The following is a 13209-nucleotide window of genomic DNA, read 5'->3' on the forward strand; positions in this document are numbered from 1 at the left end:
TAGGACCAAGGTCTTACACAGTGACTGGTAGGGCACTGAGCGGTGCTGTGGAAGAAAGGGATCTGGGAATTCAGGTCTATAATTCACTGAAAGTCGTATCACAGTTAGATAGGGTTGGAAAGAAAGATTTTGGCAGATTGGCCTTCATAAACCAAAGTACTGAGTACAGGAGATGGATGTTATGTTGACTTTGTACACGACATTGGTGAGGCCTAATTTGTAGTATTGTGTGCAGTTTGGGTCACCAATCTACAGGAAAGATAAAAAAGCAGTTGAAAAAGTTCAGAGAAAATTCACAGGGATGTTGCCAGGTCTGAGTTATAAGGAAAGATTGAACAGGTCAGGACTTTATTCCTTGGAATGTAGAAGACTGAGGGGAGATTTGATGGAGGTATACCGCAATTATGAGGGTTTAGATGGAGTAAATGCAAGCTGGCTTTTAGCACTGAGATGGGGTGGGAATACAACCAGAGACCATGGGTTATGGGTGAAAGGTGAGACATTAAGGGGAACAAGAGGGAAACTTCTTCACACAGATGGTCATCCAGGTGTGAAATGAGCAGCCAGTGCAAGTGGTGCATGCAAGATCGATTTCACATTTAAGAGGTTTGTAAAGGTACCTGGATGGTAGAGGTATGGGAGTGGATAGTTTAACTAGCTCAGCAGCAATTAGATGGGCCAAAGGGCCTGTTTCTGTGTTGTACATTTCTATGACTGTGATAAGAACCTGAAATAATACTAATATTCACTCTAATTCCTTTTAACAGCTGTGCAGACCAACCATACATGTGAGTAGGAGATATTTACATGGCATTAAAACTGTGGCACTAACAGTACACAAAAAAAATCCCAGCTGCATATTAACTAAGGCTATTTATGTGAGGGTGTTTCAGTTACTGTGGTGTGTTACGAACCACGTAACTGGATCACTTACCAGCAAAGGTAGAGAGGTCCGTTGAAGTCTGATGATACGATTTTTAACAGTATTTATTAGTAAAAATACACAAAAATAATATCAATGCAAACGTACAGATAATATATGTCGTCAATACTAAATCTAAAAGTGCGGGTATAATAATAATAAGAAATAAGCTCTATCATTGTCTAGGGGATAATGTATTGTCCGATGGAAATACAAAAGTCACTCAGTTCATGCAGGCTGCAGCCTTTGGGGACCGCTGAGTTTTCAATGGTTGGAGAGAGAGAGTTTTGGGAGAAAAACTTGCCGGCTTTCCTTTTATGATTTCGATCAGTCGGGAGTCCTGTTGGTGTGGCCGTTCACTTGTGGCCTCTCCTTTAGCTAAAGATGTTCTTCCGTGGCGAGCCCGCCAATCCCAGGCAAGGGAAGGATGCTCTCGAGCCCCCCACTGGCTGTTGCTATTAAACGCTGTCAGGGGATTTCTAGCGTTTCTCCTGGTGCGTCTAAAGGGGTTGTTCCCCAGACCCTCTTTTATCCTTACTCACGGAGTCTCAGATGTCAATCAAGTTGGGATGATGCAATCCCTCAACCAGCACACTCTGGTCGTCCCCTGAGGGGCTTCAATGAATAGTACAGTACTCAATACACAATTCTGTCTCCAAGAGACAATGGCCGTTATCAGTGGTTTTGTTTCACTGAGGTCAGGGCACATTCCAAACCTTGTGGATTCTCTCTCATTTCCTGGGTCCCAGACCCGAATTAATAGCGATCTTGCGATTCTCAAAAAGGAGGGGGCAACTTTGTACCCTTCGGCCCCTCAGAGTTGTGGCACATTAATAACACCCCCTTCCTTCTAAGATCGTTACCACCGGTAAAAATGAATTAATACAGAGTCTTACAGGATTTCAGAATCTAACACAATACAAAAGAGTTTTTTTTTCACTACAGAGTAATACAGTTATACATTCAATTCAGCATCTAAACAGTTAGTGATTACATTGTCACTTCCTTTAATATCTTAACATCTTGTACCTTAATACATTCTTGTAGCATCAGACTCCAATTTGATAACCACCTATTTTTATTGCATTCCTTCAGCAAACAAAAACTAAAGAGTTGTGATCTTCGCTTATGTGTATATTACAAAAGTTCATGCAAATGTTAATCTTTATTTTACTTTCAAACTTAACAGTCAGTTTTCCATGGGGGTTGTCTTTATTATTCACATGCTTTGTCGAAATCCCTTAAAACTGGATCCTGTTATTTAAAATGGCATCCCGTCAACCCTCGCCCCTTTTCCAGTTAACTCCCACATGGTTAACTTGTATCCCAGTGTGGAATAGGCTTTCGCATGCTCCTTTCATAGGAGTTATTTTATCAACAAAGTGTCCCAAACTTAGACCATTTTCTGAATTTCCACACCATTCTTTAATTTTAAGCAAGTTGTTAGTTTTATCTTCAGGACCCTTCATGCTATTGCTATTAGTTTTCAGTTTAAATTCTGCAAGCAATCCCTCTTTGACCAAACACCATTTCAAATTCTGCCTCTTCACAGCACACTCTTGAATAACAATAGCGTGTGGGGCACCTTTACATTCCGAATCAACCTGTAATTGATTTGCAGACACCATGTTAACAAGCCATTGTCTCTGTAACCTGGTTGCTGCTTCTGACATCAATCCAGCTTTAAATTTTCTTCATTCAATTTAGGAACTACACTTTTCCCTTTTCCTTCAATAATAATATTAAACCTCACCACCTCTTATCTCCTCACTAACTTTTAACACACCTTTGAACACAAACAACTGGTAACTCTCACTTCCCACTATGACCAAGGTTAACCCTTTCTTCACTGAACCAAGGCCATCTGACCCACAAGGGCTGCATTCCTTTTCAACTGAATCAAATACCTCAGACTTTTTCTGAGCTCCATTACTAGGTTCAGTACCACGTGCATCTACATCTTGAACACAGTCAAACGGGACATTTGCCTCTTCCAGGCTTTCAATACCCGGACACTTTTCAAATTCTAAATTCCCCTGATCCTCCCAGTTACTCTCTGGGCAACTCCCTTCCAGAGTAAACTCAACCCCGCGGGCTGAAACAACCTCATCTGCCAACCCAGCAGACTTCTTCAAGGTAATGGCATCCTTTTCATCTAGGGCTGCCCTCATTTCATTATCGGGAACACATTTAAAATTGTCAACTTCTTCAAACAGTTCTGCCAAACCAAACTGATCATCCATGTCCAGCCCTGGACCTTTTAACAGCCTTATCTGTTTCTCATCTTTACTCCGTGCCTCTATAAATTTCCTCCTGGCTAAGGGCAGGTCTACCTCCTCACCCTTACTCTCTTTCACTTTCCTATTCTCCATTTTACCACACTCGAAACCCTCTTGGTACAGGGTTGGTAAAAACGTCTCGGCCAAATTGATACTGGCCTGATTTAAACTGGTCTCGTTCTCAGCTGTCTTTTTCGACCTGCTACGAGTGGTCGCGCATGCAGGATAGATCTTGGAATCTAGGGGCGGGTCCTCAACACTTACAGGCTGACTCGTCAGCTCCATGGCCGACCAAATGTCACCACCAGCTAAATCGTTACCCAGAAGAATGTCTACGTAAGTTCTCGGGAATTCTGATCGCATCCCTATTTCAACTGGTCCAGATACTAGCTGACAATTTATAAGGATACTATGCAAGGGTACCGCTTCTGTCCCTCTTCCTATGCCTCTCAAAGCTACCTCTCCAGTCTGAGGACCAAAATCTAGCACCTAACTGTGAATCAATGACAGCTCAGCTCCCGTGTCTCTCCAGATCTGCACGGGAACCGGTGTGTCTCCCTCTTTCACAGACACAGTTCCTTCTGATATACATTTCTCAGACCCCTCTCGTATTTTGTCTACCTGGGGCTTTCTCGTTGATTTACTGATCACCACAATACATCCTGTAGGGACTGCTGTTCTCCATTTTCCTGTCTCCTTCCTCAGAGCAAGGCACTTAGATGCAATATGACCCACCTTTCCACAATTAAAACAGGTCAAGCCAGGACCTCTCCTGCTGTCTTGCCTTACTTTTACCACTAGCTCCCGGCAGGATCCCTGCCTCAGCCGGCAGGCTTTCTCTACCGTTCCCACGGTCCCTCTGGTAACTTTTATTTGAGGAAAACTTTGTCTTGTGGGTTAGGGCATATTCATCTGTGAACCTAGCAAATTCGGAGATGGACTTATTCGGCTTCTCATGCAAATACATCTGGATATCATCCAAAACACAACCTTTAAATTCCTCAATCAGAATTAACTCCCTGAGACGCCAAAAATCTTCTTCCACCATTTCTGCTGCACACCAACGATCCAAGAGCACACCCTTCTCATAGGCAAACTCTGCATACGTCTGGTTCCACCCTTTCATTAAATTTCTGAACTTTTGTCTATACGCTTCAGGTCCAAAGAATGGCCTTCTTTACTTTCTCATAATTCTCAGACTCCTCCTCCTTCATGGACAATGCCGCATATGCCCAGTGTGCCTTCATTTTTAACACACTTTCTAACAACACCAACCACTGCTCTTTGGGCCACCTTTTCAAAATGCAAGAAATAGCTATCAATATCCGTCTCCTCAAACGGAGGTACTAACCTAGACTCCTGACTAACATTAAACCGCTCCTCTCGGTCTGGCCCTTGAGCTCTTCACTCTTGCCTTAACTTCTCCATGTCCAAGTCATGTTGCCTCTGTTTCTCATTCTCCTCATACTGCCTCTCCTTCTCGGCCCTTTCCTTCTCTTTTTTGGCCCTTTCTTTCTCTTTTTCAGCTACTTCCGGCTGTTTTAACTTAATTTCATGCTCCCTGTGCTTCTCGGCTCTTTCCTGCTCCTTTTCAGCTCTTTCCTTCTCCCTTTACAACTCTAACTCCTTTAGCTGGAGGTCATACTCCCTTTGATTGTCGGCTCTTTCTTTTTCCTTTCCGGCTGTTTCCAGCTGCTTTAACTTAATTTCATGTTCCAACCTTAATTTCTCCAACTCTAACTGAGCCATCCCACTAGCTTTTATCCTTTTCAGGGATATTTTCCAATATCTCAGCCGAAAACACATTCTTCACAATATAATACTGAGTTATGGCCCTCTGCACCTCCCGCTTTTTCATTGACAACCTCACCTCTGCAAGGTTTAGTCCTTTCGTAATATTTATCAAGTCCGACTTTGTGGCAGCCTCTAGCGCCTCCATAGTCGGGTTTTCTATAAATTTGTCAACGTCCATCATTGCTGGTTTCCCGTCTGTTTACCCGCGCAACCAGACCCACGTTTGGACTTAAAAGCCCGATTCACTGGCCCTCCAATTTGGTATCAAATCTCGGACGAGCCCCAACTTTGTTACGAACCCCATAATTGGATCACTTACCAGCAAAGATAAAGAGGTCCGTTGAAGCCTGATGATACAATTTTAACAATATTTATTAGTAAAAATACACAAAAATAATATCAATGCAAACATACAGATAATATACGTCATCAATACTAAATCTAAAAGTGCGGGTATAAAAATAATCAATAAGAAATAAGCTCTATCGTTGTCTAGGGGATAATGTATTGTCCGATGGAAATATAAAAGTCACTCAGTTCATACAGGCTGCAGCCTTTGGGGACCGCTGGGTTTTCAATGGTTGGAGAGAGAGAGAGTTTTGGGAGAAAAACTTGCCGGCTTTCCTTTTATGATTTCGATCTGTCGGGAGTCCTGTTGGTGTGGCCGTTCACTCGTGGCCTCTCCTTTAGCTAAAGCCGTACTTCCGTGGCGAGCCCGCCAGTCCCAGGCAAGGGAAGGACGCTCACGAGCCCCCCACTGGCTGTCGCTATTAAACGTTGTCACGGGATTTCTAGCGTTTCTCCTGGGGCGTAAAAAGGGGTTGTTCCCCAGACCCTCTTTTATCCTTACTCACGGGGTCTCAGATGTCAATCAAGTTGGGATGATGCAATCCCTCAACCAGCACACTCTGGTCGTCCCCTGAGGGGCTTCAATGAATAGTACAGTACTCAATACATAATTCCGTCTCCAAGAGACAATGGCCGTTATCAGTGGTTTTGTTTCACTGAGGTCAGGGCACATTCCAAACCTTGTGGATTCTCTCTCATTTCCTGGGTCCCAGACCCAAATTAATAGCAATCTTACGATTCTCAAAAAGGAGGGGGCGACTTTGTACCCTTCGGACCCTCAGAGTTGCGGCACATTTGTAACAGGTGTCAGGAACCCATGCAGCTCAGTGGGAGCAGGGAATAATACCAATGGGGAGAGTCAAACTGAGCCACGTCACAGATTGGAGACAGCAGAAATGCCCCATTCTTTTAGAGACATGAAGAGCATCAGAGGATTTGATGGTCATTCCATATACCAGCACTGTGCCCAGATAGAAGATAATTTCTCTCTCCAACTTGTGTTGAACCTTACTGTAACAGTGTAATGCCAGATCACACCTTCGCAATTAAAGTGATCTCATCTGAAATGTTATCTTTCACCCACTGATGGATTTTGTAAATCTTTTTACAGGTTAAAAATGACAAGGAATTTGTCTATAGGAAGCTTGACCACAACACACCAGTTTTGTTGTCTCTGTCTAGATATTTAAGAAGTGGAGCAAGGGATTCACTCAATCATCATTCCTACTCAGACTGTGTGGAGGGATTCACTCAATCATCATTCCTACTCAGACTGTGCAGAGGGATTCACTCGATCATCTGACCGACTGGCATGTCTGTCATTTTACACAGGGGATAGGCCGTTCACCTTTTCAGACTGGGGATTCAAGGTCATCTCTTGAAGGTGGATCAGCAAGTTCACACTGGACAAGGCCAGTCATCTATTCGATGGGTAAGAAGGGCTTCAGTCAGTCATCCCACCTGTGGACACACCAGTCAATTCACACTGGGCAGAGGCTGGTCACCTGCTGAATTTGTGGGGAAGGATTCACTCAGTCATATGACCAAATGGCTCACCAGCACATTCACACCGGGGAGCGGATGTTCACGTGTTTAGACTGCGGGAAGCGATTCACTTGCTCATCTAATCTGAAGGTACACCAGCGAGTTCACACTGGAGGGAGGCCATTCATCCGCTCAGACTGTGGGAAGGGATTCACTCAGGCATCTCACCTTCTGAAACACCAGTCAGTTCACACTGCAGAGAGGGTTTTCACCTGCTCAAACTGTGGGAAAGGATTCACTTTATTATCACACCTACTGATGCACAAATCATTTCACACTGGGGAGAAGCCATTCACCTGCTCAGACTGTGGGAAGACATTCACTCAATTGTCCCACTTACAGAGTCATCAGCGAGATCACAGTGGTGAGAAGCCGTTCACCTGCTCAGACTGTGGAAAGGGATTCACTCGGCCATCCTCTCTATTGGCACACCAGTCAGTTCACACTGGGGAGAGGCTGTTCAACTGCTCAGACTGTGGGAAGGGATTCACTCAGTCATCTCATCTACTGAGACACCAACGAGTTCACACTGGGGAGAGACCATTTACCTGCTCAGACTGTGGGAAAGGATTCACTCAGTCATCTCACCTAGAGATACACCAGCGGGTTCACACTGGGGAGAGGCCGTTTAAATGCTCAGACTGTGGGAAGCGATTCACTCAGTCATCTCAGCTACAGATACACCAGAAAGTTCACACTGGGGCGAGGCTGTTCACCTGCTCAGACTGTGGGAAGGGATTCACTCTGTCATCCTCGCTATTGGCACACCAGTCAGTTCACACTGGGGAGAGGCCGTTCACCTGCTCAGACTGTGGGAAGGGATTCACTCGAACATCTTCCCTAATGCTACACCAGTCAGTTCATACTGGGGAGAGGCCGTTCACCTGCTCAGAATGTGGAAAGGGATTCACCCAGTCATCCAACCTACAGAGACATCAGCGAGTTCACACTGGAGAGAAGCCGTTTACCTGCTCAGAATGTGGGAAGGGATTCTCTCGGTCATCCAACCTACAAAGACACCAGTCAGTTCACACTGGGGATAGGCCGTTCACCTGCTCTGAATGTGGGAAGGCATTCACACAATCATCTCATCTACTGAAACACCAGCAAGTTCACACTGGGTAGAGGCTGATCACCTACTCAGACTTTGGGAAGAGATTCTCTCAGCCATCTCCACCAAATGTGCATCATTGAGTTTACACTGGGGAGAGGCCGGTCACCTGCTGTGAATGTGGAAAGGGATTCACTCAGTAACTTAACCTTGTGACACACTACCGGTTCACACTGGGAAGAAAGTTTTAATAAGCTGCATGCTGGACATCTGACCATCCCCTTTGCTGAATGCAATTTTGAGAGTGACTGTCAGTGCTGAACTCTGCAATTATTGCTGCTGCTCACCACATCCAGTTCTGCACCCTTGTCACTGGGCATGGGAAGAGTTTCTTCTGCTGTATATTCACCTTTAATGGGACTGGAGTTTAATATTCAGAATCTGAGACAAATAAATCTTTTCTATTTTAATCTATGTTTCTGGTACTTAGTGAATTTATAACACTAATGTCCAGTACAGAGTCAACTCAGGCCCGCTGGACCCTACCAGTGATTCTGTTCCACGACAGTCCTTTTAAATCCTCCCCTGTTCCCCTCTCGCTCTCACTGTGGTGATGGGCTCCAAACAGTCACCACTCTGGCTGAAAGAGGTTTCTCATGAACTTTTTGCAGACTGAAGAAGTCGAGTTGACTGCAGTTCTGTCTGAGATGTTCTTCGTCCCTGTAATCTCTGGGCTGAGGAAGAATGACATTGGTAGTTAATCTCCTTAATCACGACTCATTTCCACATTATGGGTCATTTTTCCTGCTTCTAAAGGTTTGTTAGAAAACACGCCTGTCGTCTAAAGACTGAATGCAGAATGGGAAACCATTAGTTGGATGTTCAATGGAGCAGGGTCAGAAACCAGAGGCGGGTCTGCACAGGACAGAGTTTGGGGCTCTGGATGATGGTCAGGGTAAGAACGTATGATGAGGAGAAGGGAATCGGCAGCGGGGCGTGACAACAAATAACAGTGTAGAAGCATTTGGAAGCTGACTGACAGAGAAATTCTTTTGTTTAACTGGTGACACAAACAAGACCAGTGGTGTGGTGCTCCACTGGTTGAGGAATATGTGTGAGTTGGGAATGGTTTTATCTATTGAGGGAGTTGTTCCTGCTTGTTTATCCTGTAATATTATTAATGGCCTCCGAGGTTCCTCCAGTATTTTGTGTATGTGTTGTTAGGATTTCCGACATCCACAGATTTACTCCTACTTTTGATAAAAGCAAAAGTGGGGTCATATAACATAGCAAGAAAATAGTGGGAAGTTAGAGGATTGAAAATCTTTTACATAACCAACAGGACACAACTACAAAAAAAACACACACAGGAGAGACAAGATGAAAAGTTAAGGTAAGTCAGCCAATAATATCAAGTATCACAAGTTTTTCAGATATATAAAGAGTCAAAGAGGGGCAAGAGTTGATATTGTACTGCTGGAAGATTATGCTGGTGAGTTAGTAATAGAACAAAGTGTGACGAGGTCTTAAGGTTTATTCAATATAGATTGTGCCTTTAAAAAGAGATAGAGTGTGTTTGTACTGATTCAGAGAGAGAGAAGTGCATGGAACAGCCTGTGAGTTGCCATGGTTATGGAACGGCGGAGCTATATGATGGACAGCTGGTGTTCAGCATGTTTGGGTATATACAAGGTCAACTGGCTTTTCAGACAGACACACGGAATACACAGACAGAAATAGACACTGGATGAGCTTTGTGTGCCCACAAAGAGTGGCTTTTGCTCACAGTGTGGAAAAGGGCTTTCCGGTGGAAAGCTATCGGTGTGTTTAACCCTTGCCTGGCTTAATAGCTTTACCATGTGAAGATGGTACATTTTTGTGTAGTCACAGTCTGTGACTTTAATATTACTTTCGAGGATGATGTGGAAGAATCGACAGCATCAGCTTACTTGGAAGACAGATCACCTCCCTCTGAATCCTAAATCTACTCAACTCAATATCATGAACTGAACTGACTTCATACCGATACCATTGTAAGACTATCATTTACCAACTGAGCTTGAGGAAGTTTGGGGTTTTATATTTACACACATATATGCTTAAAATCTGCTAACCTGTTTGCTTTATCTTGTTTTATGTTACTTTATTATGTAGTGTTACAAACCCCGTAACTGGGTCACATACCAGCAAAGACAGAGAGGTCCGTTGAAGTCTGATGGTACTATTTTTAACAGTATTTATTGGTAAAAATACACAAAAATAATATCAATGCAAATATACAGATAATATACTTTGTCAATACTAAATCTAAAAGTGCAGGTATAATAATAATCAATAATAAATAAGCTCTATCGTTGTCTAGGGGATAAATGTATTGTCCGATGGAAATACAGAAGTCATTCAGTTTATGCAGGCTGCAGCCTTGGTTGGAGTCGAGAGAGAGATTTTTAGATACTTGCCGGCTTTCCTTTTTATGATTTCGATCCGTCAGGAGTCCCATTGGTGTGGCCGTCCACTTGTGGCCTCTCCTTTAGCTAAAGCTGTTCTTCCGTGGTAAGGCTGGCAACCCAGGCAAGGGAAGGATGCACACGAGCCCCCCACCGGTTGTCGCTATTAAATGCTGTCACGGGATTTCTAGCGTTTCTCCTTGTGCGTAAAAAGGGGTTGTTCCCCAGACCCTCTTTTATCCTTACGGAGTCTCAGATGTCAATCAGGTTGGGGTGATGCAATCCCTCAAACAGCCCACTCTGGTCGTCGCCTGAGGGCTTCAATGAATAGTACAGTACTCAATAAACAATTCCGTCTCCAAGAGGCAATAGCCATTATCAGGGGTTTTTGTTTCGCTGAGGCCAGGACACATTCCAACCCTTGTGGATTCTGCATGTCTCTCTCTCATTTCCTGGGTCCCAGACCCGAATTAATAGCGATCTTGCGATTCTCAAAAAGGAGGGGGCGACTTTGTACCCTTCAGCCCCTCAGAGTTGTGACACATTCGTAACACCCCCTTCCTTCAAAGATTTTTACCATCAGTAAAAATGAATTAATACAGAGTCTTACAGGATTTTTGAATCTAACACAATAAAAAAGTTTTTTCACTACAGCGTAATACAGTTATACATTCAATTCAGCATCTAAACAGTTAGCGATTACATTGCCACTTGATTTAATATCCTATCATCTTGTACCTTAATAAATTCTTGTGGGATCAGACTTCAATTTAATAACCACCTATTTTTATTCCTTTTTTTCAGCAAACAAAAACTAAAGAGTTGTGATCTTAGCCTACGTGTATATTGCAAAAGTTCATGCAAATACTAATCTTTATGTTACTTTCAAACTTAACAGTCAATCTTCCATGGGGGTTGTCTTTATTATTCACATGCTTTGTAGAAATCCCTTAAAACCGGATCCTGTTATTTAAAATGGCATCCCGTCAACCCACGCCCCGTGTCCAGTTAACTCCCACGTGGTTAACTTGTATACTAGTGTGGAATAGGCTTTCGCATGCTCCTTTCATAAGAGTTATTTTATAGACAATGCGTTCCAAACTTAGACCATTTTCCGAATTTCCACACAATTCTTTAATTTTAAGCAAGTTGATGGTTTTCTCGTCAGGACCCTTTATGCTATTAGTTTTCAGTTTAAACTCTTGGTCCAAACAGCATTTCAAATTCTGCCTCTTCACAGCACAGTCTTGAATAACAATAGCGTGTGGGGCACCTTTACATTCCAAATCAACCTGTAATTGATTCGCAGGCACCGTGTTACCAAGCCATTGTCTCTGCAGCTTGGTTGCTGCTTCTGACATCAAACCAGACTTTAAATTTTCTTCATTCAATTTAGCAACTACACTTTTCCCTTTTCCTTCAATAGTAATATTCACCTCACCACCTTTGATCTCCTCACTAACTTTTAACACACCTTCGAACACAAACAACTGGGAATTCTGACTTCCCACTATTACCCTTTTCGTCACTGAACCAAGTCCATCTGACCCACAAGGACTGCATTCCTTTTCAACTGAATCAAATACCTCAGACCCCTCCTAAAGCAACTGCCACGGTCATTTCCTCCCTCTTTTGTGCTAAATGAATTATACTAATTAACCGAGTTACATTTTCTGCCGATTGTCTATTTTTAATAAATATTGTTTGATCCATATGTACTAATTTTGGTAAGCATTTAGATAATCTGTTAGATAAAATTTGTGCTATTATTTTATAATCAGTGCTTAATAAAGAAATAGGTCTATATGATGCTGGTTTTAAAAGATCTCTATCTTTCTTTGGCAATACTATTAAAATAGCTGTCGAAAAGGATTCTGGAAGTTTATGCGTTCTTTACGCTTGGTGTATTAACTCCATAAAAGGAGGAATTAATAATTCTTTAAGCTTTTTATAGAATTCAGGCAGAAACCCATCTTCTCCTGGAGATTTATTACTTTCAAATGATCCTAAGGCTTCTTCGACCTCTTTCAATGTAAAAGGCATATCTAATCCCTTCTGTTCTTCCGTATTTAATTTTGGAAGAGTTCTTTGTGATAAAAACCTTTCTATCTTGACATTATCATTTTGTGATTCTGATTTATACAACTGAGAATAAAAATTCTTAAAAGCTTCATTAATTTCTAAAGGTTTATAAGTAATTTTCCTCAGGACTTCTGAGTTTCACTACTAGGTTCAGTATCACGTGCATCCGCATCTTGAACACACTCAAACGGGACATCTGCCTCTTCCAGGCTTTCGATACCCGTACCCTTTTCAAATTCTGAATTCCCCTGATCCTCCCAGTTACTCTCTGGGCAACTCCCTTCCGGAGTAAACTCAACCCCGCGGGCTGAAACAACCTCATCTCCAACCCAGCAGACTTCTTCAAGGTAATGGCATCCTTTTCATCTCGGACTGCCCTAATTTCATTACCGGGAACACCTTTAGAATTTTCAACTTCTTCAAACACTTCTGCCAAACCAGACAGATCATCCAGGTCCAACCCTGGACCTTTCAACAGCCTTATCTGTTTCTCATCTTTACTTCGTGCCTCTGTAAATTTCCTCCTGGCTAAGGGCAGGACTGCCTCCTCTCCCTTACTCTCTTTCACTTTCCTATTCTCCGTTTTACCACCCTCTAAACCCACTTGGCACAGGGTCGGTAAAAACGTCTCAGCCAAATCGATACTGGCCGGATTTAAACTGGTCTCGTTCTTAGCTGCCTTTCTCGACATGCTGCAAGTGGTCGCGCATGCGGGATAGATCTTGGAATCTAGGGGCGGCA

General features: G+C 43.1%; 1 protein-coding gene across 10 annotated transcripts in view; it reads left to right on the forward strand.

Moving 5' to 3' along the window:
* The window catches only part of LOC132394262 (zinc finger protein 229-like), a 32622-nt gene extending 23394 nt beyond the window's left edge, over positions 1-9228 (forward strand). For 5 of the 10 annotated variants that reach the window (XM_059970155.1, XM_059970157.1, XM_059970150.1 and 2 more), the window contains exon 2: positions 6455-9228. In XM_059970155.1, coding sequence (XP_059826138.1) covers positions 6892-8013 — 1122 coding nt within the window. In that variant the 5' untranslated portion in view covers positions 6455-6891 and the 3' untranslated portion in view covers positions 8014-9228. Of the gene's footprint in view, positions 1-767; positions 789-6454 lie in introns of all 10 variants that reach the window. The other 5 variants (XM_059970159.1, XM_059970160.1, XM_059970158.1 and 2 more) reach the window with 2 other exon arrangements.
* Positions 9229-13209: the final 3981 nt, after the last annotated feature.

This window comes from Hypanus sabinus, chromosome 5, assembly GCF_030144855.1.
Source record: "Hypanus sabinus isolate sHypSab1 chromosome 5, sHypSab1.hap1, whole genome shotgun sequence".
NCBI lineage: Eukaryota > Metazoa > Chordata > Chondrichthyes > Myliobatiformes > Dasyatidae > Hypanus > Hypanus sabinus.